Below are 23,599 nucleotides of genomic sequence, written 5' to 3'. Positions count from 1 at the left end.
ACCCCCAAAACCACACATTTTTCATATTAGGTGCACTGTGCTGCCACCTACTGCCAGGTACTCCATATCAGCAACCTCAGTAGTCATTAGACATTGTAAGAGAGCAGAATGGGGGACTCCGTGGAACTCCGAACGTGATCAGGTGATTGGGTGTCACTTGTGTCATTCGTCTGTACGCAAGATTTCCACACTCCTAAACATCCCTAGGTCCACTGTTTCCAATGTGATAGTGAAGTGGAAATGTGAAGGGGCATGTACAGCACAAAAGTGTGCAGGCTGACCTCGTCTGTTGACTGATATAGACTGCCGACAGTTGAAGAGGGTCGTAATGTGTAATAGGCAGACATCTATCCAGATCCTCTCACAAGAATTCCAAACTGCATCAGGATCCACTACAAGTACTATGACAGTTAGGCAGGAGGTGGGAAAACTTGGACTTCATGGTTGAGCGGCTGCTCATTAGCCACACATCACGCCGGTAAATGCCAAACGACACCTGGCTTGATGCAAGGAGCGTAAACATTGGATGGTTAAACAGTGGAAAACGTTGTGTAGAGTGAAGAATCATAGTATACAATGTGGCGATCCGATGGCAGGGTGTGGGTATGGCGAATGCCCACAGTGAACATCATCTGCCAGCGTGTGCAGTGACAACAATAAAATTAAGAGGCAGTGATGTTATGGTGTGGTGTGGTCATGTTTTTCATGGAGGGGCTTGCACTCCTTGTTTTGCGTGTCACTATCACAGCACAGGCCTACCTGGATGTTTTAAGCACCTTCTTGCTTCCCACTGTTGAAGAGAAATTTGGGGATGGCAACTGCATCTATCAACACAATCGAGCACCTGTTCATAATGCACAGCCTGTAGCGGAGTGGTTACATGACAATAACATCTCTGTAATGGACTGGCCTGCACAGAGTCCTGACCTGAATCCTACAGAACACCTTTGGGATGTTTTGGAATGCCGACTTCGTGCCAGGCCTCACCAACTGACATCAATGCCTCTCCTCAGTGCAGCACTCTGTGAAGAATGGGCTGTCATTCCCAAAGAAACCTTCCTGCACCTGATTGAATGTATGCCTGTGAAAGTGGAAGCTGTCATCAAGGCTAAGGGTGGGCCAACACCATATTGAATTCCAGCATTATCAATGGAGGGCACCACGAACTTTTAAGTCATTTTCAGCCAGGTGTCCGGATAGTTTTTGTCACAATTTCTTTTTCCCCGTCTTCAGAGTTTACACGAAATTAAATACTACAAGGCAAATTACAACTGTGTATCAGATGGAAACTTGAATATCAGTTACTAACTTTCCAACCAATACATTTCCTTTTAAAATATCAGTGCCATCCTAGAAGATTCACTAGTAACTCCAGTTGCCACACGTCACTTGGTCCAGATTTCAGAGGAGATTCCGAACATGAAATTAGACTAGTGCTCACTTTTGCTAGATGTTCTTGTCCAGTAGCAGGGTGCGTCCTCTGAGAATTTTGGGACGTAGGGAGATAATCAGTTTCAAATTGAAATCCTTGGGGCATGTGGAGATAGCTTACTTGGACGGTCCCCATCTGGAAAAAGACAGGCAACTAGGTTTGACACATTCTTAGGTTGTCACAAGTGTTTTACCCACACAGTAGTCAAAACCTTGCAAACATTTCCTTGAAGCACTGAATAACAGTTGATTTCCAATAAAAGGTGCACCGTAACATGCATTATCATTCTTCTTTCTTTCATTGTGAGATAGTTTGACATACTGATTAATCACTAATGTATTAGGTTGGTTCATAAGTTCCTAGTGTTTTTCGTAAGTCTTATAAACACAACAGACACACATAACAGAGACTTTAGTCATCAATAATAGTGTCCCCTTTGCCAATTACAACAGTCTGCCAATACTGAAGTAACTTTTGATTTTGTGACTAGAAATTAGGTGGTTCTGAGATGAATAACTCATTGAGCCATGTTCAGAGCACATTTTTATTCGTAAAGAAAGTTCCTTGATGGTTGTCTGATAGAGAGAGGAAAAGCTGAAAATCAGAAGGCACAAGATCAGGTGAAGAAGGTGAGTGCGGAATGATTTCGCAAATATTGTAAAATTACATCTACATAAACTCATGAAAAGTTGTTTTTGAGTGTTCCAGAGAATAAGATGTGTAAAATGTGGTTGCACTGCAATGGCAAATTGACAGCACATCAACACACAAGTTCACTAACTTAGGTTGCTGGTCTGAATCAAAGCTGAAAGAACATTTTAACTCATTTGTAAAATGAGTAAACAGTCCTCTCATATGAAAACAGAATCACAATCACAAAACTTCACCACACCGATCAGAAACAGAATAATATTCAGTTTTCCTTGTTGCTTTCATGCACTTACTTTTGCTATCATTGTTCACAAACATCGCGTTCAAAAAGATGTTGTCTAGTTAATGTGACCACACAGTTTTTAATATATTAGAAACTACCTTTTTAACGTTGCACTGTCTAATTAGGACCCTTATTGTTTAAACTTTTCCAGTTTCATCATCTTACATGAAGTAAGTCTGCTTCAGACGCTAATGTTAGTTTACACTCACAAACATCACAGCCCTTACATTTGCGTCACATGAATGTTGCACAAGCTTCGTATCTCACTGTATAACCTCATCGACCTACACCTCGTTGTATTGTGGACACATGTTTGCATTTGCACTAATAGCAATGTCTTATGAAAAAGTGAATTGTTTGTTCACAAAGTAAATGCATTTATCCTCTGTCGCCTGTTTCTCACACTTAGTCTAACGTGAAGCTATGAATAATACATACCACAATCGACAAAACTGCTAAAATCAATTCTTGCTAACACTACTTTCATATTTCGTGTAAAACTTTTAAAAATATTTGACCATACCAGGATTCGAACTTGGGACCTCTTGCCCTACAGTTGAATGCACTGTCCGTTGTGCCATGGAACACCTAATTGATGCACTATCTCTGCCGAGTGGCTTCTGCACAGGCAACGAGCACCACGTTTTACTAAGAATAATTTGTGCTTTGCATCCTAGCTCATGACTGATAGTTGACAATCTAGTTATAATATATAGACCCATTTCAAAAGTTCTACAATTCCTTAGTTTTGAGTGAGTCTAATGATGTTGCAGGAAGCAGGGAAAAGAATGTCCATCGTTGTACATATCCCTGCTCTAAATGAGTGAAGCATAAATGCATCAACTTTTGCAAGGCTTCCACTATCAGCATTCACAAAAATCCTTTCTATTGTTACTTACAAGTCGTAATTGATTTTTCCATCACTAAACAGCTAAACTGTTTGCAGTAAAAGTACATAAAAACCTTGTAACTTCAGCTAACGCTTTGAAGTCTTTGTCATAATCTCTTACAGTACTACATTAGTAAAAGACAAAGTGTTGGGACACCTATTTAGTGGAGATGGAATGTATCTTAATCTGGGAAAAATAAGTCATAACCGAGATTCCTATTTCCCAACTGATTTGTGAGAGGGACAGCTTTCTTGGAACCAGATTCTGTGACAGGCTCTTCATATACCAAGGCATGACCACTAGAATTATTGCAGAAAAACTTCACATTTTTAAAAAGCAAAAAGGATCCTTTGAGACATTGTCATACACTGATACTAGAAGTTACAGGATTAACGCAATTATAGTACAAATTCAGTAAAATACTAAAAAAGTGACTGTATATGTACCCAAGGAACTCCCCAAATCTCAGGACACCACTCTATGGCCAAGAATGAGTACCTTGTAGTCGTTTGGAAAATAAGTAAGTTACAATCCCATTTATCTGACAAATTTTTCAACATTTTTAAAGGATCACCACTATTTCTGTCGACTAAGAAGCCTGAAGGATCCATAAGGACACTTGAACGATGGGCTCTAGGACTTCTGGAATGTGATGTAACAATGGCCTACAAAAACAGCCATAAATACAAGGCTGCTGATTTTTTATTTTATAGATCTCAAAGGAATGCCTTGGAATGGTTGATACCGCAATCACTGCTGCATAAACAGATTCCAGTTGCAAAGAAATGCAATACCCAAAACTGTTGAAGACAGTGCAGTGCAGTCAGTGGAAAATGCCACTGAAGGCGAACTCTGATTAATACCATAGAAGGAATAATGATACAATGTGTAAGGAATGGATACTTGTCATCCATGGTCAGCCACAACTAACCATCCTGTGGTTTTTTCCCACCACACTACAACATTTGTTCGGCTGTGATTCCTGAAGAATCTTATTACAATAATCTGCAGGTATCATTGACCAAATTTCTATGGAGCCATCAGGCAGAACATAAGCCAATGGAGGGTTTGCCAGAGAGAAAATCATGTGTCTCAGGTACCCTGGAACACTAGAAACATCTGTAACTACAGTGGTTCTAGTCCACTAAATTATAATCGTCTTCATGGAACATCATATTGGAACTGAGTGTTCCACTGTCACCACAGCTGTAACAACTGCTGAATCTTTATACATCACCAAGTCCATTGAGGAAGACACGAATTTGAAGCTCAGAGCACCACGTAACAGTTATATCCAACCATGGGAAAGTTTTTCAGTCATTATGATCAGAGGTATTTTTTTTTATTACAACATTTGCCACATACATTGTTTGAAAGCAGGTTTTGATGGGACATTGACAAGCATAGTCCCAAAGTATGATGATGTTGAGCAGAGACTGAAATATAATATTGCTCATGACGAAATTTTGTGGCCATCACATCTAAATATGACAACAGTTTTGTCTTCTTGCTGAATGGCTGAGAGACCAAAATGCAGTGGGTACCCCAACCCTATTTCAACGTGATGACAGAGTAATAACATGGCATGGCTAAAAAGAAACCATTGGCTTTTATAAGGACCTAGGATGCAAACAAATAGAAAGAAAGGAAGACTTTGGGTAATACACTGTCAACAATGAGATCATTACAGATGATAGAGCATTAAAAAAAAGGGCATTATAATTCCAAACACGAATCTGATAATGTCATGCCAATATTTTTTTGCCTATGAGGAAACTCATATTATCAGAAAAATTAATAAACTGTTGACACACATGAAATAAAAGAATATGATCCTACATTAAGATGACGAAAACACAGGAATCTCATCTTTGTTCTTTTCCTGACACAATGTTACTGTTTTGAGGAACTGATCATGACCATCTTTGTCTCATCCAGAAGGTGCTATCAGAGATCATATCTGGAATGTGAAGACAAATGAGCACTGCTGATATAAGACCTTCGATGAGATTCAGATCCATGGTGTTGTAATTAGCATTGAAGAGATCTTTTGTTTTCTCAGGAGGAGGTGCAATATTGCAGCCTACATTTTGCTCAGCGCATTGCAGCAATTACTCACAACTGTCACAAAGGATCCAAGTGAGACTCACTCTTTGATAATACTTTTAATTCAACATTTGTGGATTCAGCACAAATCTATAACCAAACAGTGGATTATTCTAGAAACTTTGTATCAATTACTTTTATATAAATTTTGTGTATCTTTGAACTACGAGGGCTATCCACAAAGTACATTACGTTTTCGTTTGTGTCCGTTAGGGGCGAGGCTAGCGCGGCCATCTTGGTGTCATGGCATTCTGCCGCTCAGTCGGCACCCTGCCGTGCTAGTGAGAGGTTCGTGCTGTACTCGTTGACTTAATGTGACAGTTTGAAATGACAGCGTTAATTGAAAATGCCGCGAAGTGTGAAGTGTGTGCTGTAATAAGGTTTCTGACTGCAAAAAACTGTACACCGATAGAAATCTATCGGCAGCTTTGTGAAGTGTATGGGGACAACAATCACTGAAGGTGGAGTGCGTCAATGGGTCATAAAATTTAAAATGGCCGAACTAACGTTCACGACGAAGAACAAAGTGGAAGACCCAGCATAGTGACTGCCGAACTCGTCGAAAAAGTCGATGCCGCGGTCCTTGAAAACCGTAATTTCACAACAACGGAACTCTCTATGAGTTTTCCACAAATTTCACAAAGTTTGTTGCACGAAATCATCACCGAAAAGCTTGGTTACCACAAGTTTTGTGCAAGATGGATACCAAAAATCTTGACAGAGATTCACAAAAATCAGCGAATGGCTGCAGCGTAACGTTTTTGGACGCTTACGAGAAAGATGGCGACTCATTACTCGATCGCATCGTTACTGGTGACAAAACATGGGTTAAGCATGTGAACTGCGAGACAAAATTGCAGTCAATGCAGTGGGGGCACACAAATTCCCCCCAAAAACCCAAGAAATGTATGCAGACAATGTAGGCAAGGAAGGCGATGGCGACTGTCTTTTGGGACAAAAAAGGTGTGATTTTTGTGGATTTCCTGGAAAGAGGCACTACAATAAACTCTTAAAAGGTATTGCCAAACTCTGCACAACCTCAGAAGAGCAATACAAAACAAGCGCAGGGGAAAGTTGGGCTCAAAGATCTTGCTGATTCACGACAACGCCTGGGCCCACACGGCAAATGCCACTCGTGAAGTTCTCGAATCTTTTAAGTGGGAGTTGTTTCCTCATACGCTGTACAGTCCCGACCTGGCACCGAGCGACTTCCACTTATTCCCAGCAATGAAGAAGTCGTTGGCTATGCAGCGTTTTGATGACGACGCACAGCTTCAAGAAGAGGTAACCACGTGGTTGAAGGCGCAGGCGGCCGAATTTTACAACGAAGGAATTTCCAAGCTCGTCCATCACTACGATAAGTGCCTTAATTTAAATGGCAACTATGTAGAAAAGTAGTATTTAAGTGTGGCTTTCATCTGTATATAATAAAAAAAATTTCCAATACTTTATTTATTTTTAATTCCAAAACGTAATGTACTTTGTGGATAGCCCTTGTGTAACACATTTTCATTTCCATTGCTGATAACTAGTAACACACAGATGATAACAGTGAACAATAGGAAACCAGGTGCAATAACCAGATATACGTGTGATCCCATCACATGGTTCTTTTACTGATGGTTCCAATAAGCTATCTTCTTAACTCAAAGCACGTGACCCCCCCCACCAACCACACACACACTTACATATTCGACTTTATTACATGATTCTTCCTTCATGGTGTTGAAAATTTCACAAACAATAGTGTACTTTCATGATGAGTAATGTTCTTTTAAGGACAGTCTTGCTTACAATGGTGGTTGGTTTCCTGTTTGTGGTGCCGCCAGAAGAGATGAAGTATCAACTGTGGATGTTGCCGATCCACGCAGACTTCCTGTGCCAGAGATGAGTTGCCAACTGTAACACACAGAACAAAAATTTCACTTGATACAGCACATCTGCATTTAATTACACAATACTGCATAATCAAGCACATTAACCACAAGGTGGAGGAGGCAAGGGGAGGGGAGACAGAGGGGACGAGGCGGCGGCGGGGGGGGGAGGAAGACAGAGGGGACGAGGCGGCAGGGGGGGGAAGGGGACGAGGTGGCGGTGGCCGGGGGGGAGGGAGACAGAGGGGGCGAGGCATGGGGGGGGACAGAGGGGGCGAGGCATGGGGGGGGACAGAGGGGGCGAGGCATGGGGGGGACAGAGGGGGCGAGGCATGGGGGGGGACAGAGGGGGCGAGGCATGGGAGGGGACAGAGGGGGCGAGGCATGGGGGGGACAGAGGGGGCGAGGCATGGGGGGGACAGAGGGGGCGAGGCATGGGGGGGGACAGAGGGGACGAGGCATGGGGGGGGACAGAGGGGACGAGGCATGGGGGGGGACAGAGGGGACGAGGCATGGGGGGGACAGAGGGGACGAGGCATGGGGGGGGACAGAGGGGACGAGGCATGGGGGGGACGGAGGGGACGAGGCATGGGGGGGACGGAGGGGAGGAGGCATGGGGGGGACGGAGGGGAGGAGGCATGGGGGGGACGGAGGGGACGAGGCATGGGGGGGACGGAGGGGACGAGGCATGGGGGGGACGGAGGGGACGAGGCATGGGGGGGACGGAGGGGACGAGGCATGGGGGGGACGGAGGGGACGAGGCATGGGGGGGGACGGAGGGGACGAGGCATGGGGGGGACGGAGGGGACGAGGCATGGGGGGGACAGAGGGGACGAGGCATGGGGGGGACAGAGGGGACGAGGCATGGGGGGACAGAGGGGACGAGGCATGGGGGGACAGAGGGGACGAGGCATGGGGGGACAGAGGGGACGAGGCATGGGGGGACAGAGGGGACGAGGCATGGGGGGACAGAGGGGACGAGGCATGGGGGGACAGAGGGGACGAGGCATGGGGGGACAGAGGGGACGAGGCATGGGGGGACAGAGGGGACGAGGCATGGGGGGACAGAGGGGACGAGGCATGGGGGGACAGAGGGGACGAGGCATGGGGGGACAGAGGGGACGAGGCATGGGGGGACAGAGGGGACGAGGCATGGGGGGACAGAGGGGACGAGGCATGGGGGGACAGAGGGGACGAGGCATGGGGGGACAGAGGGGACGAGGCATGGGGGGACAGAGGGGACGAGGCATGGGGGGACAGAGGGGACGAGGCATGGGGGGACAGAGGGGACGAGGCATGGGGGGACAGAGGGGACGAGGCATGGGGGGACAGAGGGGACGAGGCATGGGGGGACAGAGGGGACGAGGCATGGGGGGACAGAGGGGACGAGGCATGGGGGGACAGAGGGGACGAGGCATGGGGGGACAGAGGGGACGAGGCATGGGGGGACAGAGGGGACGAGGCATGGGGGGACAGAGGGGACGAGGCATGGGGGGACAGAGGGGACGAGGCATGGGGGGACAGAGGGGACGAGGCATGGGGGGACAGAGGGGACGAGGCATGGGGGGACAGAGGGGACGAGGCATGGGGGGACAGAGGGGACGAGGCATGGGGGGACAGAGGGGACGAGGCATGGGGGGACAGAGGGGACGAGGCATGGGGGGACAGAGGGGACGAGGCATGGGGGGACAGAGGGGACGAGGCATGGGGGGACAGAGGGGACGAGGCATGGGGGGACAGAGGGGACGAGGCATGGGGGGACAGAGGGGACGAGGCATGGGGGGACAGAGGGGACGAGGCATGGGGGGACAGAGGGGACGAGGCATGGGGGGACAGAGGGGACGAGGCATGGGGGGACAGAGGGGACGAGGCATGGGGGGACAGAGGGGACGAGGCATGGGGGGACAGAGGGGACGAGGCATGGGGGGACAGAGGGGACGAGGCATGGGGGGACAGAGGGGACGAGGCATGGGGGGACAGAGGGGACGAGGCATGGGGGGACAGAGGGGACGAGGCATGGGGGGACAGAGGGGACGAGGCATGGGGGGACAGAGGGGACGAGGCATGGGGGGACAGAGGGGACGAGGCATGGGGGGACAGAGGGGACGAGGCATGGGGGGACAGAGGGGACGAGGCATGGGGGGACAGAGGGGACGAGGCATGGGGGGACAGAGGGGACGAGGCATGGGGGGACAGAGGGGACGAGGCATGGGGGGACAGAGGGGACGAGGCATGGGGGGACAGAGGGGACGAGGCATGGGGGGACAGAGGGGACGAGGCATGGGGGGACAGAGGGGACGAGGCATGGGGGGACAGAGGGGACGAGGCATGGGGGGACAGAGGGGACGAGGCATGGGGGGACAGAGGGGACGAGGCATGGGGGGACAGAGGGGACGAGGCATGGGGGGACAGAGGGGACGAGGCATGGGGGGACAGAGGGGACGAGGCATGGGGGGAGATTGGGTTGATTTGGGGGAAGAGACCAAACAGCAAAGTCATCGGTCTGGGGGGGGCTAGACAAAGGGGGGGGTGCTAGACAGAGGGGGGGCTAGACAACGGGGGGGTGCTAGACAGAGGGGGGGGGCTAGACAGAGGGAGCGAGGCAGGAGGGGGGAGACAGAGGGGACGACGTGGTGGAGAACACAGAGGGGACGACGTGGTGGAGAACACAGAGGGGACAACGTGGTGGAGAGACAGAAGGCTGGAGATGCTGGAAAAAGGGATGGAGAAGCTGATAGGCAGCGAGAGAGAGGGCAGGAGCATATGGACAGAGGGGATGGGATTTGGAGGAGGTGAACAGAGAAAGAGGGTGAAAGAGATGGACAAAGAGAGAGAGGTGGAGGAGACTGGAATAAAAACAAAATATACCCAGGCAATACTGGGTACTCAGCAGTCTGATACATTTTGGGAGGATGTGGCTGTGAAGTGAGTTTTCCTCTCCCGTGCTGTCAAATATATATGAAGTGTCTCCTGTGAAATCCCCTGGGAGGCTCCAGCTGGCTCTGTAAGACTGGAAGTTACAAGGGGTGGAGATATTTCTTGCAAATAATTTTTCATTTTGGTTGGATGTCCATTGTTTCTAGCAGATGGTATATTTGTTTTTGAAAAAGTTGAGGTACGAGGTATGTGGGAGTGATGGCTGTGATAATTTGTGATCACATCGACTAGATGCATACATTCTCATTTTTTTATTGCCTTACTGCACGACAGGCTGTCTGTCTTTTATATTATTGGATTTTCTTTTCCTAGGACAGTGTGCCATACAATTTACACATAAAGGCAATATTCGCAAAGATGACCTTCAGGAAGTCATCTTCTAATAGCTCCTCTTCTCCAAATTTATCTCGTATTTGCTACATGAAAAATAACAGTTTTGTCATTGTACAAATACATATATCTATTCTAGTACACATCAAGTATTTAATAAATTGTTTCATTTCCAAAAAATGGTTCAAATGGCTCTGAGCATTATGGGACTCAACATCTATGGTCATCAGTCCCCTAGAACTTAGAACTACTTAAACCTAACTAACCTAAGGACAGCACACAACACCCAGCCATCACGAGGCAGAGAAAATCCCTGACCCCGGTGGGAATCGAACCCGGGAACCCGGGCGTGGGAAGCGAGAACGCTACCGCACGACCACGAGATGTGGGCATTTCATTTCCAGATTTCTGGTTTGTCCTCCTTAACATGAGATAGCCTGGGTAGGAAAGTAGCTGTATTTTAATTGTATGCACTGAACTGTCTATACCTATCTGCTGGGAGAGCCAGAGCAGTAGGGCCTTTATGCTGGTTGTGTTTGACGTGTTCCATGTGCAAAATGTCTGCCCTGATGCTATCTACTCCAATCAAGGGCTCTCCCCAGGGTCACCACCGAACCGTAATGGAGGTCATTTGGGACAATGGCCACTGCTGGGTGCCCCAAGATGATGTGCACCTCCTTCACATGTATGGCGAGCTAGAAGCTCAGCAATGAAAATGTGATCCCTATGTTTTCATGTGACTCTTTGAAGTGGGCACATAATGATCCCATGACATCAGGCTGGTTACAGTGCTGGCTTGTATGTACATATTCGAGTTTACACAGCTATTGCGCACATAGTATCTTTTACGCAGTAGGCAGTTTGAGCTGTTTAACATGTTCTTCTCTGATCTGACCATACTACTGGAAGATATTTAGAAACATGGTGGTCAAATCCAAAACGAGGCCAAAAATGTCTCCAACCACAAAAAAACTGATGGAAAACAAATGTATAAAGATGTAAATGAAAGAAAACAGAGAGTATGAGAAGTACGACAGTCAGAGAGAGGAGACTGCAGCACCAGAAAGGAAGCAGGTGCTGAAATAGCCCTGTGCTTGCCATGTACATACAAATGAGTTGTTAGCCCCCAGAGGGTAAAGGATAAACATAGTGAAAGAAACTGACCATAGATTTGCTGAAAGCATCATCTCAGTATTTGTACGAAGTGGATTAGGTACATCCAGAAGCAGCTAAATTAATATGGTTGAACGTATTCGAAATTTCCTCCTCCTTACAAGTTAACAGTCTTTCCATTGGAAAAATAAAGTTAGATTTCTAGTTGCATCTACAGAATACTTCACAAACCACACACGGTGACTCAAGGAGGGTACTTCATATTAGCATCATTTTATTCTTTTACAATTTCTTCTTCAATACTTTACAGGAAAACAATGTTTGTAAGTTTCTGTACATGCCTAAATATTGTTGCCACACGTTTCCCCTAGTGAAATTCCCTGATTTCCAGACAAGTTTTAGGATTTTTCTCTAACAAATTTTGAGATCTTAAGGATAAGTAAAGTCACAAGTTGACAAAAAATGTAAGGACTTCTGTATTTCTTCCCCATGTCCGCAAAAATCTCAAGTATTAACATCAACATCTTTTGTAACGAACTGTTTTTAGGTGGAGAAAACAAGCCAAATGGTATGTGTTTCATTAGACCACTGTTGTTATTTTATTTCAATAAAACAAAACACATTTGGTGACAAAAATATGTATTTCATGGAGTTGCAAGGCAGATTTAAAATATCTTCACTGATTTCATAAATCAGCTCAGAAAAAAGTAGGCCTCTTGAAAGACGTGTGTAAGGCAGGGAAGAGTTGTGTAAACCAACACTATAGGTGACCAGCAATAAACTGTTGGTTCTACTCTATTCGTTATTGTCGGTTATTAGCTACTGTTTTATGTCTAGTATTTTACACATATTGTGAGATTTTTCTTTCAGGAAATATATGAGTACACAGTGCACAAACCGTCAACAACTGCCACAATTTTCTTCTTCTTATCATCCATACTTGCGGTAAGACAGTCACAATTCCTGAAATCCATTGCCCATGGCCTCTGGCCTGCCGAGGAGCACCACAGTCCTGGGACCTTGGATAAACCACGAAAATCCACTGCATTATGCCACACACAAACAGACCCTGCCTGCGGGCAGATCGGTGAGACTAGATCCGGTGGGCAGGGCTTGTACATTAGTGGGAAATGATGGGATTCCATTGGAGATGCCTGCAGAAATGGTCTGTGGTTTTGGTCTGTTGTGGAAATCCATTCATCTGGCCAGCTATTCACGTGTAAAAATGATCACTGAGCCACAGACAAGCACGTAGAAAAGACAATCGCACTCTCACAACTAAATTTTTGGCCATAGCCTTTGCCAGAAAACGAGAGCATACATACACATTCACGCAATCACTCAGACACAACTCTTTCACACATGACCACCATCTCCAGCCACTGCATCAACAGCCTCTGAGAATCAGATATAAAGAAACCATTCCTCATGCCTCCCTGCCTCTTGTCGGCAACTGCTAGGCTAGTGGCAAGAAGGGGTGGCAGCACTGACTGCAAGCTGAAGGGAGTGGTAGAAAGGGAAGAAGCAGTAAGAATGAGGGAGTAGGAAGTGGCGCATGTACTCAGCTGTGCCCAGCCAGCAACAGCATTTCAGTACACAAATCATTTCATCTACTGAGACAAAAATAAGATTTTTCCAGTGTTTTGTTCAAATTTCCCTGACACCTCTGAAATTCCCTGATGTTTTCTGATTTACAGAACTTGTGGCAAACCTGACAAATTACTAATAGTCATTTTTCATAATTTGAAGTTACATGTATATAATATACTTGTGATAGCAGGTTGTCAAAAAATTTAAAAGCAGTTCTTCTAACAAAACACTGTTTTTCTGTACATTATCCCAGTTGTAATAATCACATAAACTTTATATAAATTGCACAACCCTTATTTAAATTCTTCCGGCATCATCAGTGTACAGTACTTGATATGGATTTACAACGGACAAATTTCCTCATGTGTTATATGTGTTTATGAGCCACACATCATTCTATTATTGTAATATTAGGATCATTTAACACAGGTATGAGACTGTAATTCATTGGAACAACAAGAATAGCACACAAAACTACTCGTACGAATACATTCAGTCCATTTAATGCATCTATGGTAGTTGCAACACACTACAATGAAATGACACATACAGATGCTGTTCATGTAAAGATAATTCAAATTTGTATAGCTGTTTTGGCTATGCCATGGTTTTTTCAAGTTTTCTGAAAAATACCAGGTGAATGACCTCATTTTGCTGACACAACCACCTGACTGAATGATAGTAATAATAAATAAAATAATAGTAAACTAAATCCATAAATACTACACTGTCATAGCAGGGGGAGAGGTGACACCCCAATGACTGAAATGAAGAAATTCATTTACCCCATTTGAAGTTCAAGTAAATTTTGAAAGCATGGTCAAAAACTATCAGGAAAGAGCTATTCCAGGAAGTGTCCTGAAAAGGGAATCCTCTGTCGGTTTAGGCAATGCAACTGAGCCTATGGACTCTGCAAAGACTAAATCAGGATGCAAGAATGAGTCTGAACATTCAGAAAAACCCAACAAAATTCAGACCCAAAATGAACTACTTTATTAGAATATTAAACTCCAATTCCCTTTTAAAACTAGAAAAATAAAACTACCAAAAGCTTTAAATGAACAAAGACTTTATATTTTAGTATTAAGGGAAACACGGTTCAGATGACAATACTATGGAAATACTATGGAATGTAAGAACTATCGCACCTTTCAGGGAGAAGTAACAAATGAGATATTCCACATCAAGAAACAGCATTTGATATCAATTTTAAAGTGATAGAATCTGTGAAATATTTTTATTCTACATCAGAAAGACTTTTTCTTCCACCACTACGAGATGGAAACAGGAACTAGAACCTGACTAATATTTTTGGGAAACTTCAGAAAATGAAGTATGCAAAATCCCAAATGAAAATTTCAAAATACTGCTAGGAGATTTTAACATCCAAATTGGAAAAGAGAAGGCCCTTTCCAAGATCGTTTGTGACTGCCCAGCACACAAAAGAACCAGCAGAAACTGTGAAAGATTACTCAGTCTGAGCAAAGCTTTCAACTTAAAACTGATGTCCATATATTTAAAAAAAATCCAGAGAACACAAATAACTCTGAGATCATCAAATCCAAATTTACGATAGTTCCAAATTGATCCTGCTGCGATTTCAAGTACGAACATTAAAGAAATAATGAACATCAAGTTGAAGACAGGAGCAAACATTGGAACAGGCCATTATGTACCTACAATTAAAATAAAATTTATTCCAATGCCAGACCAGAAGCCACAGGAATAATATATTTAAGACTGATGCAGAGAAATTATGAACAAATTCAAGAACTTATAAACTGGTGATTAGAAAAGCATTAGCACCAAAATATAAGGTACAATCAAATGAAAACAAGACAGATGGAAAAAAGTAAGAAAACTATTTGTTATTTCACAAGTAATCAGCAGAAATGTTAATACATTTATCCCATTGTGAAATGAGACAGTCAATGTCTTCATAAAAAGTTGTTTGCAGCTGTCTGCAGAACGATGATGGAACCCAGGCACGCACCCCTGCGTCTGAAGCAAACTGACAGCCACGAACGTCTTTCTTCAGGGCTCCAAGAAATATGGAAATAGCATGGGGAGGGATTGGGACTGTATGGAGGATGTGTAATGGCATCCCAGCGAAACTTCTACAGCATAGTCTATACAACGCTGGTAAATTGTGGGCAAGCATTATCTTACAACAGGATGACGCTATCAGTCAATATTCTTGGGCATTTGGACTTTATGGCATGCTTCAATTTTTGCAAAGTGTCCATTATTGCTGTGGGTTAACTAGGACGCATGTTACAGGAAATAAATGTACAGCAGGCATTTGTAGTCAAAGAAAAAAAGGTTGTCATAACTTGCTTGGTATTCTTCATTATGATATCATTCTGTGTACTGCAGTGCTGTCAACAGTCTGTTGAACTTCTACTCCTCCGTCAAGTGCTGGGGAACCCACTGAGCACACATTATCCAGAATTTCAGATGCTCTGTCATGATGGCATGAGTGGTATCGTAACTGATGCCCAAAATGAAGTGAATGTCTTCTACCGTCCGTCGTCCATCATTTCTGATGGCAGCATCCACTGCAGCAATGACAGAAGTGAAAATGACATGATGAGACTGTCCTGGCCAATTGCTGTCTTTCAATGACACCCAATGTTCTTGAAAGCATTTAACCCATGCACACACGCGTGACGTACTGTGTTCGCCACATACAAAAACATATGGACATCAATTTCATTTCCTGACACTCCTTCCGCAGTCATAAACAGCATTATCCCATGCTTTTCCTCTTTCCTGGCCTCTGTAATGAAGTTGGACACACATTCAACTCACTAACCTCAAGTGAAACAAATCTAACAGACAAATGCCACGCTGGTGAATGTTTGCACTGTTCCTTCTTGATTCCCTACAGTGGGCACTTCTATACAACACCTACCTGTGCTACCAATGTCTGCACCATGCTCGTAATATAGTCTGTCTCATTTTCATTAGACTGCCCTTATAATAGACACTGCCAAGGAAACAGCTCCACTGGAAAAGAACAAGAAACACAGACAGTGGAATCAAGACGTTGAAGACACTATAGAGGAAATATTGAGAGTGTGGAGAGATGGTTTTCTACAATGAAAGAAGCTGATTATATGGAATTTATAAACTAAATAAAGTGAATGGCAAAAAATTTTGGATTCTGCTAAGAGAGATTTTGAAAAGTCTCTTCTACATGATATTGAAGGCAACTTCCAGAAAAACAACCCAAGAAATTTTTATAAAACTTCCAAAACTAAATTAACAGAGTATCAACTGCCAAGCCAACGTTTTAAAAGAGGAAACAGCAAACCAGTCATCAAGAACGAAGAAAACTGAATTATCAGCAGAGTACTTTAAAAAGCTCTTCAATTCTCAGGCACCAGTGACATCTTTTTAAAAAGTAGAATATGAAGATTTTTTTCTTAATTCAAAACAACCAAATAAAACTGAAATTCAGATTATAATCAAAGAACTCAAAAATAACTATACTTCTGGATAGGATTCAACTGTCACAGGAATGTCAAAAAACTTCTGGAGGGAATTTGGATAACAGAGAAAAACCAAAAGAATAGAAATGCTTCATTTGTGTGGCCGTATTGTCCATAGTTGATTTACAATTCCTGAGTCCACGTTTGTTCCATCATTACAGCTACAAGAAAACATGTTCCCCCCCACCAGACGCGTTTCACTTTATAGAGGTAAAGCATCATCAGCGGACAGTAATTAAAGATATTTATAATTTGATTTGTTTTTAAGATAAAAAACAGTTTGTTAACAATGTGTTGGTTTTTACTAATGGCGATTTCTGCTTGGTTTCTCGCCTACATCAGGAAATTCTGTCTGCTAGTACGTCTTTGGTATTTTTCTTCATTAGACACTGATACTTTAGTCTAATTTTTCATCGCTCTGCAGAACTATGCATTTCTTACATTTTATACAGCACACTATTTTGCACACCACTGTTTAATGTTTATTTTTATGTTTCTAAGTGTATATTGTGTTCTGTAGTACTGGCAACATAACATTGCCACTAAGATGTCTTTGACCTATACTTTTTTAGTTAAGTGTATGTGTGTTGTTCCATTTACTTATGTTGCTGTGTATTTATATACTATGTACGAGTAAGGAAGGAATAATGATGGAGATTTTCTTTATTAAGTTGGGGGAGGGAGAAGCAATAACGAGTGGGCATAAATGTATATTAGTGTGATGGAGAGTGAGTTGAAGGAAAAGGTGACGAGCAAGAAGTGATTTTTTCTCAATTATTTTATATAGTGTCTTGTTACACTATTTATTTGGTCATTGAGCAGCTGTTTATTTTGTGTTAATGCTTTCTGTATGTGAAAATTTTCTTGGAAAGGGAGGGTGTCGGGCTTTACTGATTCTTACGATGTTCATATCTTTTTCAATAATGATTGGTATGTGGTATTCTTGTTTTAGGTGATTTGCAAATGCTGAATGGCTTGCACTGTATTTCAATGCTCCAATGTGTTCTTTATATCTTGTGTTGAATATATAACACATTCAAACTTAAAAACAAATCAGTTTGTAAATATCTTTAATTACAGCCCACTGATGATGCTGGAAGTGAAGTGGAAGGAAAAAGAATCAAAACCATGCATTTTCTTGTAGTTGTAACGACAGAACGAAAATGTCCTCAGGAATGGAAATGTACTGTCATACATCCTTTACACAAGAAATGAAATAAGACAGTTGTGAACAACAAGTGTAGAGGAACTTCTTTGGTAGCTGTTACATACATAATCCTATCCAATGTCCTTCAAAATTATTTGGAGTAGCAATTCAACCATCAGTTCGGTGAATACCAAACGGATTTAGTTAGATATGGTCAATACTGTGTAGAACAGTTTGTGAATATGAAACTAATCATAAGGAGCTACTGTCCAAGAGGCAAAACTCTTGTCATCACCTTTGCACTTATCAAGAAAGCCTATGATTCCATAGATAGAGAAACACTCTTCAATACATTAGAAGAATTTGGCACGGACAATGAAAACTTTGGCTTAATCAAAGAAACACTGACAGAAATAAAAGTCCAAAAGAAAATTTCATGGAGAAATTTTGGAACTGTTTGAAATAATAATTTGTGTAAGCAAGATGATGGCCTTCTCTCCCTAGTGATCTTCAATTGCATTTTGGAAAAGGTAATTAGGGAACTGTATCTTAGACATAAAGAGAAAAGGAATCCAAGAAATCAGACTGGGATGTAAAAACTCTAACATCAAACTCAGTAGCCTAGCCTCTGAAATGATTTAGCAATATTTTCCAAAACAATTAATACAAAAACTGAGCTACTCAACCTGTTGGAAGCGACAGCAGAAAAGGCTGGATTACAAATTTCTTTTGAGAAGACTGAATTCATAACATACTTTAAAAATGCTCCAAAATTTCTAAGCACAAGATAAGTAAGAATCAACAGAGAGAGGGTGACTGAGCGCGGCGGTGCAGTGGTTAGCTCAACTGACTTGCATTTGGGAGGATGACTGTTTAAATCCACATCCAACCAGCCTGATTTAGGTTTTCTGCGATTTTCTTACATCACTCCTTGCAAATGCTAGGAAGGCTCTTTTGAAAGAGCACAGAGAATTTCCTTCCCTATCCTTGAATAGTTCGAAGTTTATGCTCCATGTCTAATGACTTTTACAGCCATGGGACATTAAATCCCAATCTTTCCACCTTCCTTCCTTCCTTCCTTCAGCAGCGTGAATAAATTTAAGTACTGAGGGGAAATAACACGGACAAATGGTATAAAGAAGCAAACAAAAATACATCCCAGGAAATGAAAATGGTTTATCAGTTAACAAAGAGAAAATACAATGAAAAAATCACTTTCAGATAAAAAAACTTAACTGCAACACTACAACACTATCATAAAGATCAAGTGCCTTTCTGGAATGTTTAGTCTTCAACAGACAGGGAGAAACTGAGGAATTGGAGAAACAAGAAAGGAAGCTGCTACACAAAATACTCAGGCCACGAAAAGTTAAGAGTACATGGACAAGAAGTGGTAATGGAGAAATCTACATCCAAACTAAAAAACTATCTAATGCTCTCAGGAAAAGTAGAATTTCTTTTATGATCACTTGCTTTGAATCAGCCCGTAAAGACTGACTCAAAAAGAAACTGGTACACCAGCCTAATATCGTGTAGAGCCCCCACGAGCATGCAGAAGTGCTGCAACACGACATGGCATGGACTCAACTAATGTGGGAAGGAGTGCTGGAGGGAATTGACATCATGAATCCTGCAGGGCTGTCCATAAATGTGTAAGAGTATGAGGGAGTGGAGAGCTCTTCTGAACAGCACGTTGCAAGGCATCCCAGACATGCTCAATAACGTTCATGTCTGGGGAGTTTGATGGCCAGCGAAAGCATTTAAACTCAGAAGAGTGTTCCTGGAGCCACTCTGTAGCAATTTCAGACATGTGGGATGTCACACTGTCCAGCTGGAATTGTCCAAGTCCATCAGAATGCACGATAGACACCAATGGATGCAGGCGATCACACAGGATGTTTACATACACGTCACCTGTCACAGTCATATCTAGATGTATCAAGTGTCCCATATCACTCCAACTGCACACGTCAAACACCATTTTAGTCTCTCCACCAGCTTGAACAGTCCCCTGCTGACGTGCAAGGTCCATGGGTTCATGAGGTTGACTCCATAACTGTACACGTCCATCTGCTCGATACAATTTCAGGGTGTCTACATGGACAAGGAAAAAAAATTCCCGGATTTCCCGGTTAAAAACACACTTTCTCCCGGATGACAGTATATTTTCCCCTATCACTCCTTTGAATGGTTATGGTTTTGTACACGGGCGTACAATTTCCCGGCACTTTAGAAAACGAAACTCGGAGAAAAAGACACGTTTTGGAAATATCTTTGATGTGCAGCAACATGTACGCTGCATATTTTCGTATTACGAAAACATACATTAGAAAATCGACCAAACACTGCATGTTACTTTCTGAACCATTGAAACCGAGATTTCGATGCGCTTTTGTAAGCCGTTCGTAACTCATGTCACGTGATCTCGCCAGCCGATGACAGAGGATATTCAGAGCATAGGACACATGATGTAGTCAGCCAATAGCAACATCAGTGTTAAGTAGCGCGCCAAACAGGGAAAGTTAATAGTTTAAATTAATGTACATAGTGTTGTTACAAGAAAAGCAAAGCTTTCACATAAAATATTGGTCTCAAGCTGCAAGAGAAGCTAAGCTTTCGCATATACCATTGATCTTTTTTGCGCGTGTTACACTTTAAGAGGTATCATACAAATGTGCCTGTAAAATTTTTAATAATGACATAAATGTCTGATCTTCAGGGTTCGAAATGCTTCTAAATGGCTCGTCATCAGACACCTGATTTTTAAATGAGAGTCAAACGCTTTGTGATTTAATAAATTCACGGTCCATTCTTGTACGTAGTTCAACTTACGTAAAAGGATATTTACTTTGAAAGTAACGCTTTTCAAACCACCAATCGTAATATTTTCCCGCGACCTGTTACAAATAGGTTCGTTTCAGCAGTTGCCAGAGAGCTCAGGTAACAGGCGACACCGCGCTTGGGTAGATATCACGACGTAGGAAGCCCATATGTACGTACGTGTAAAAGATCATCAATGAAAGATGATACTGCAAGAGCATCGGAATTTCGTTAACCATATTAAAATGTGCACATTTAAAGTGCATACTTAAAAGCACACTCGTATGTCCAGATTCCCAATGAAGAACCGTAGACCCCATATTAAGCTTTTAAGTGTGGTTTTCAGGATGTAAATTTTCTTGGAACACCAGTACTGTATTATATCATGTTTGGTTCTTTATTATGGCATAATGGCATACGTGCTAGAAAATGAAAACGTGCACTTGAAATGCAGCGAACAGTTGAAACTACCCAGTACTGTGGAATTAAACATTTCATTTCAGATACATTGACTTCCTCTGCGGAAAAGATTAGCAAAAGTCAAATTTCTTTAGCAAACAGACAAAAATAACTTCATTGTTCCACAAGGACATTAATACTTGACTGTCAGAAAGGTGGAAATAAAATAAAATCTGATACTAATGACATATTTCAGCCTTTAGTAATTATGTGAATGTGTTTTAATTCACTTGATAGCTCCCGGCCACGGATATCCGTTTTGTTTTTATCTGACGTGAGAGTAAACGAAGGGGAAACAGCAAAATCACTGAACGTAAACACGGGTCACGTGGAGACTACCCACTATAGCTCAGATTGCTCTGCGCATCAGCCCCGGATCTACGACATTTGCGAACCGGGTCAATACTAAAAAAAATCGAATTTTCAAAATATGTTCATCTTGTAGCGCACATCTTTCTGAAAAGTCTGAAACATAAAACGTATGTATTCGAGGAAATGTAAGACAAATTATTTGGTCTTAAGTATGCCCAAGTGCAGTTCCATGCATCTTCATAAAGCATTTTTCTACTGCACGTCCAAACTATATTCAGGAGAGTGGAAATTGAAATGTCCTGTGGTGCCTCTCCTGCACCCAGTCGGCCGGTTTGGCAGCCTGCCTCTCTTTTTAAAAAAAAAAAAAAAAAAAAAAAAAAAAAAAAAAAAAAAAAAAAAAAAAAAAAAAAAAAAAAACCCCCACCACTCGCAATTAATAGCGGATGGGATTATTTGTAATCGAGAGAACAAGAACTCTTCGGAAAATCTGAACTCTTCGTTGCCCATTAGTTAATAACTTGCTGTTTTGTGTGTCATACAATTAAATATAGGATATATATAAAACCAGTACTGACAAGAGATAAGCAAGAAATTACACATTTCTTCAAACCTTAGCTCCTAGCATTTTTTTTTTCTCTAATCTTGCTACAGCTTTACATGGTGTGTTTTCCTTTCTGTGAAAGGATCTTTTACCTCATCAAAGTTTGTCAAACGTTTTGCTACATGGAAAATCGAAATGTAGTTATCTAATACTGAAAAAGCTATTAATACAAATAATACCCAAGACTGGTGTGGTTTCTCGATCTGATTACATCTATTTTGTCACTGTCTGCTAGATAAAACAAAATAGGCCTTTTTAATACGGCAGCAATTTTATAACACACCAAATAAACGAGACTGTTTTGGCACAAATGGTCATTTTTATAACACGACAGAATATAATCCAATAAGTATCAATATCAAATGCCTATTAGGCCTACTACAAGCAAAAAGCTTTACGTTAGGAAATAGTTTCACGTTTCATTCCTATGCACCAGCTTCTCTAGCATGACATCGAAAACTAGTATTACCAAATTTTTATATAAGTTTGGAATCGTCTTATTCTTCCATAATTTGTGTGATGTCCTCGTTTCTTCTCCGTCCTCGTTCTAACAAACAATCCTGTCATCACCAATTCTGTAGCTATTGCTGCCACTGTCAAAATTTGTTCGCCGATTTACTTCACTAAACCTGCCAGATTCACTGGTTTAATTATCCTGCAATTATTCTCCGGTTATTCGTTGTTACGTGTTCCTACAACACGTTTTCCGCGTTACTTTCATAATTGAACTTAAGCGGCTGGTAGCCGGGGACTGTACTACTGGTCCTTACTAGTGTAGCGATCTGGCCAAACATTTTCTGTCAAAACTTCATTTTCTTGGACACACCGAGAAGATAATACATAATCTTTCTCACCTGTTATTCCTGTCAGTCGTTTATTTCCATTCTGATAGTACGAATCTATGGATTTCGCTAGTAATTATAACAACACTGATCATTCCCACACCCAATCAGCCACATAATCAGATAGCGATTGCCATTCATCCATTCGGCTTTACTCCACTCAGCTCGTATAGCCCCGTCCCCTTTTGTCTGTGGAAAGTTTATTTCTAGATGCGACGAGGATTCTCCTGACAGAGACATCACGTACACTATGCATGCATTCAAAAGTCAGCTTATGATTCATTCAGAAATCAACTTAAAATGTGTTCAAATACCAACAGAGAAGCGTTTCAAAATCATATGACTAATTGATAGGCAAATGTGCGCTGGATGCTAGGTGCTTTGTGAAACAAGCTTTTTCCCCCTCAAGAATATGAATTAGGCGCCCCCTTTTCCCGGAAGTATCTAGCTGCTTGCTGCGACTGCTTGCACAGCCAACAGCCACATTCCTGTTGACAGAAGTGGGAGAATCTACTACTCAAACGTGACTCTACTGCGCATGCACATGAGCCCGCGCGTTAACTGCTAAAACAAATCGAATGTAAACAGTTGCGACTTCACGCTCATTGGAGGCAATTTGTTGTTATGAAGCACTGCATAGTCTTCCTAAAGCCATTGACACATTTTCAATTGGCAGACGCTTGCATGAGCACTTGTGTCGTCATTGTATATGGCGCAT

The 23,599-nt window shown here is 42.6% G+C and overlaps 1 protein-coding gene across 1 annotated transcript in view; it reads right to left on the bottom strand.

Annotated features, from left to right (window-relative positions):
- Positions 1-23,599, bottom strand: part of LOC126183230 (myotubularin-related protein 14) — a 175,422-nt gene that overhangs the window by 39,734 nt on the left and 112,089 nt on the right. Inside the window, exon 8 of the mRNA XM_049925014.1 lies at positions 7,157-7,261. Within this exon, the coding sequence (XP_049780971.1) occupies positions 7,157-7,261 (105 nt within the window). The remainder of the gene's footprint in view (positions 1-7,156; positions 7,262-23,599) is intronic.

Source organism: Schistocerca cancellata, chromosome 4, assembly GCF_023864275.1.
Source record: "Schistocerca cancellata isolate TAMUIC-IGC-003103 chromosome 4, iqSchCanc2.1, whole genome shotgun sequence".
In the NCBI taxonomy this organism is placed as follows: Eukaryota; Metazoa; Arthropoda; class Insecta; order Orthoptera; family Acrididae; genus Schistocerca; species Schistocerca cancellata.
Note: the sequence above shows the minus strand (reverse complement) of the source record. Positions and strands in the feature narration are given on the sequence as shown.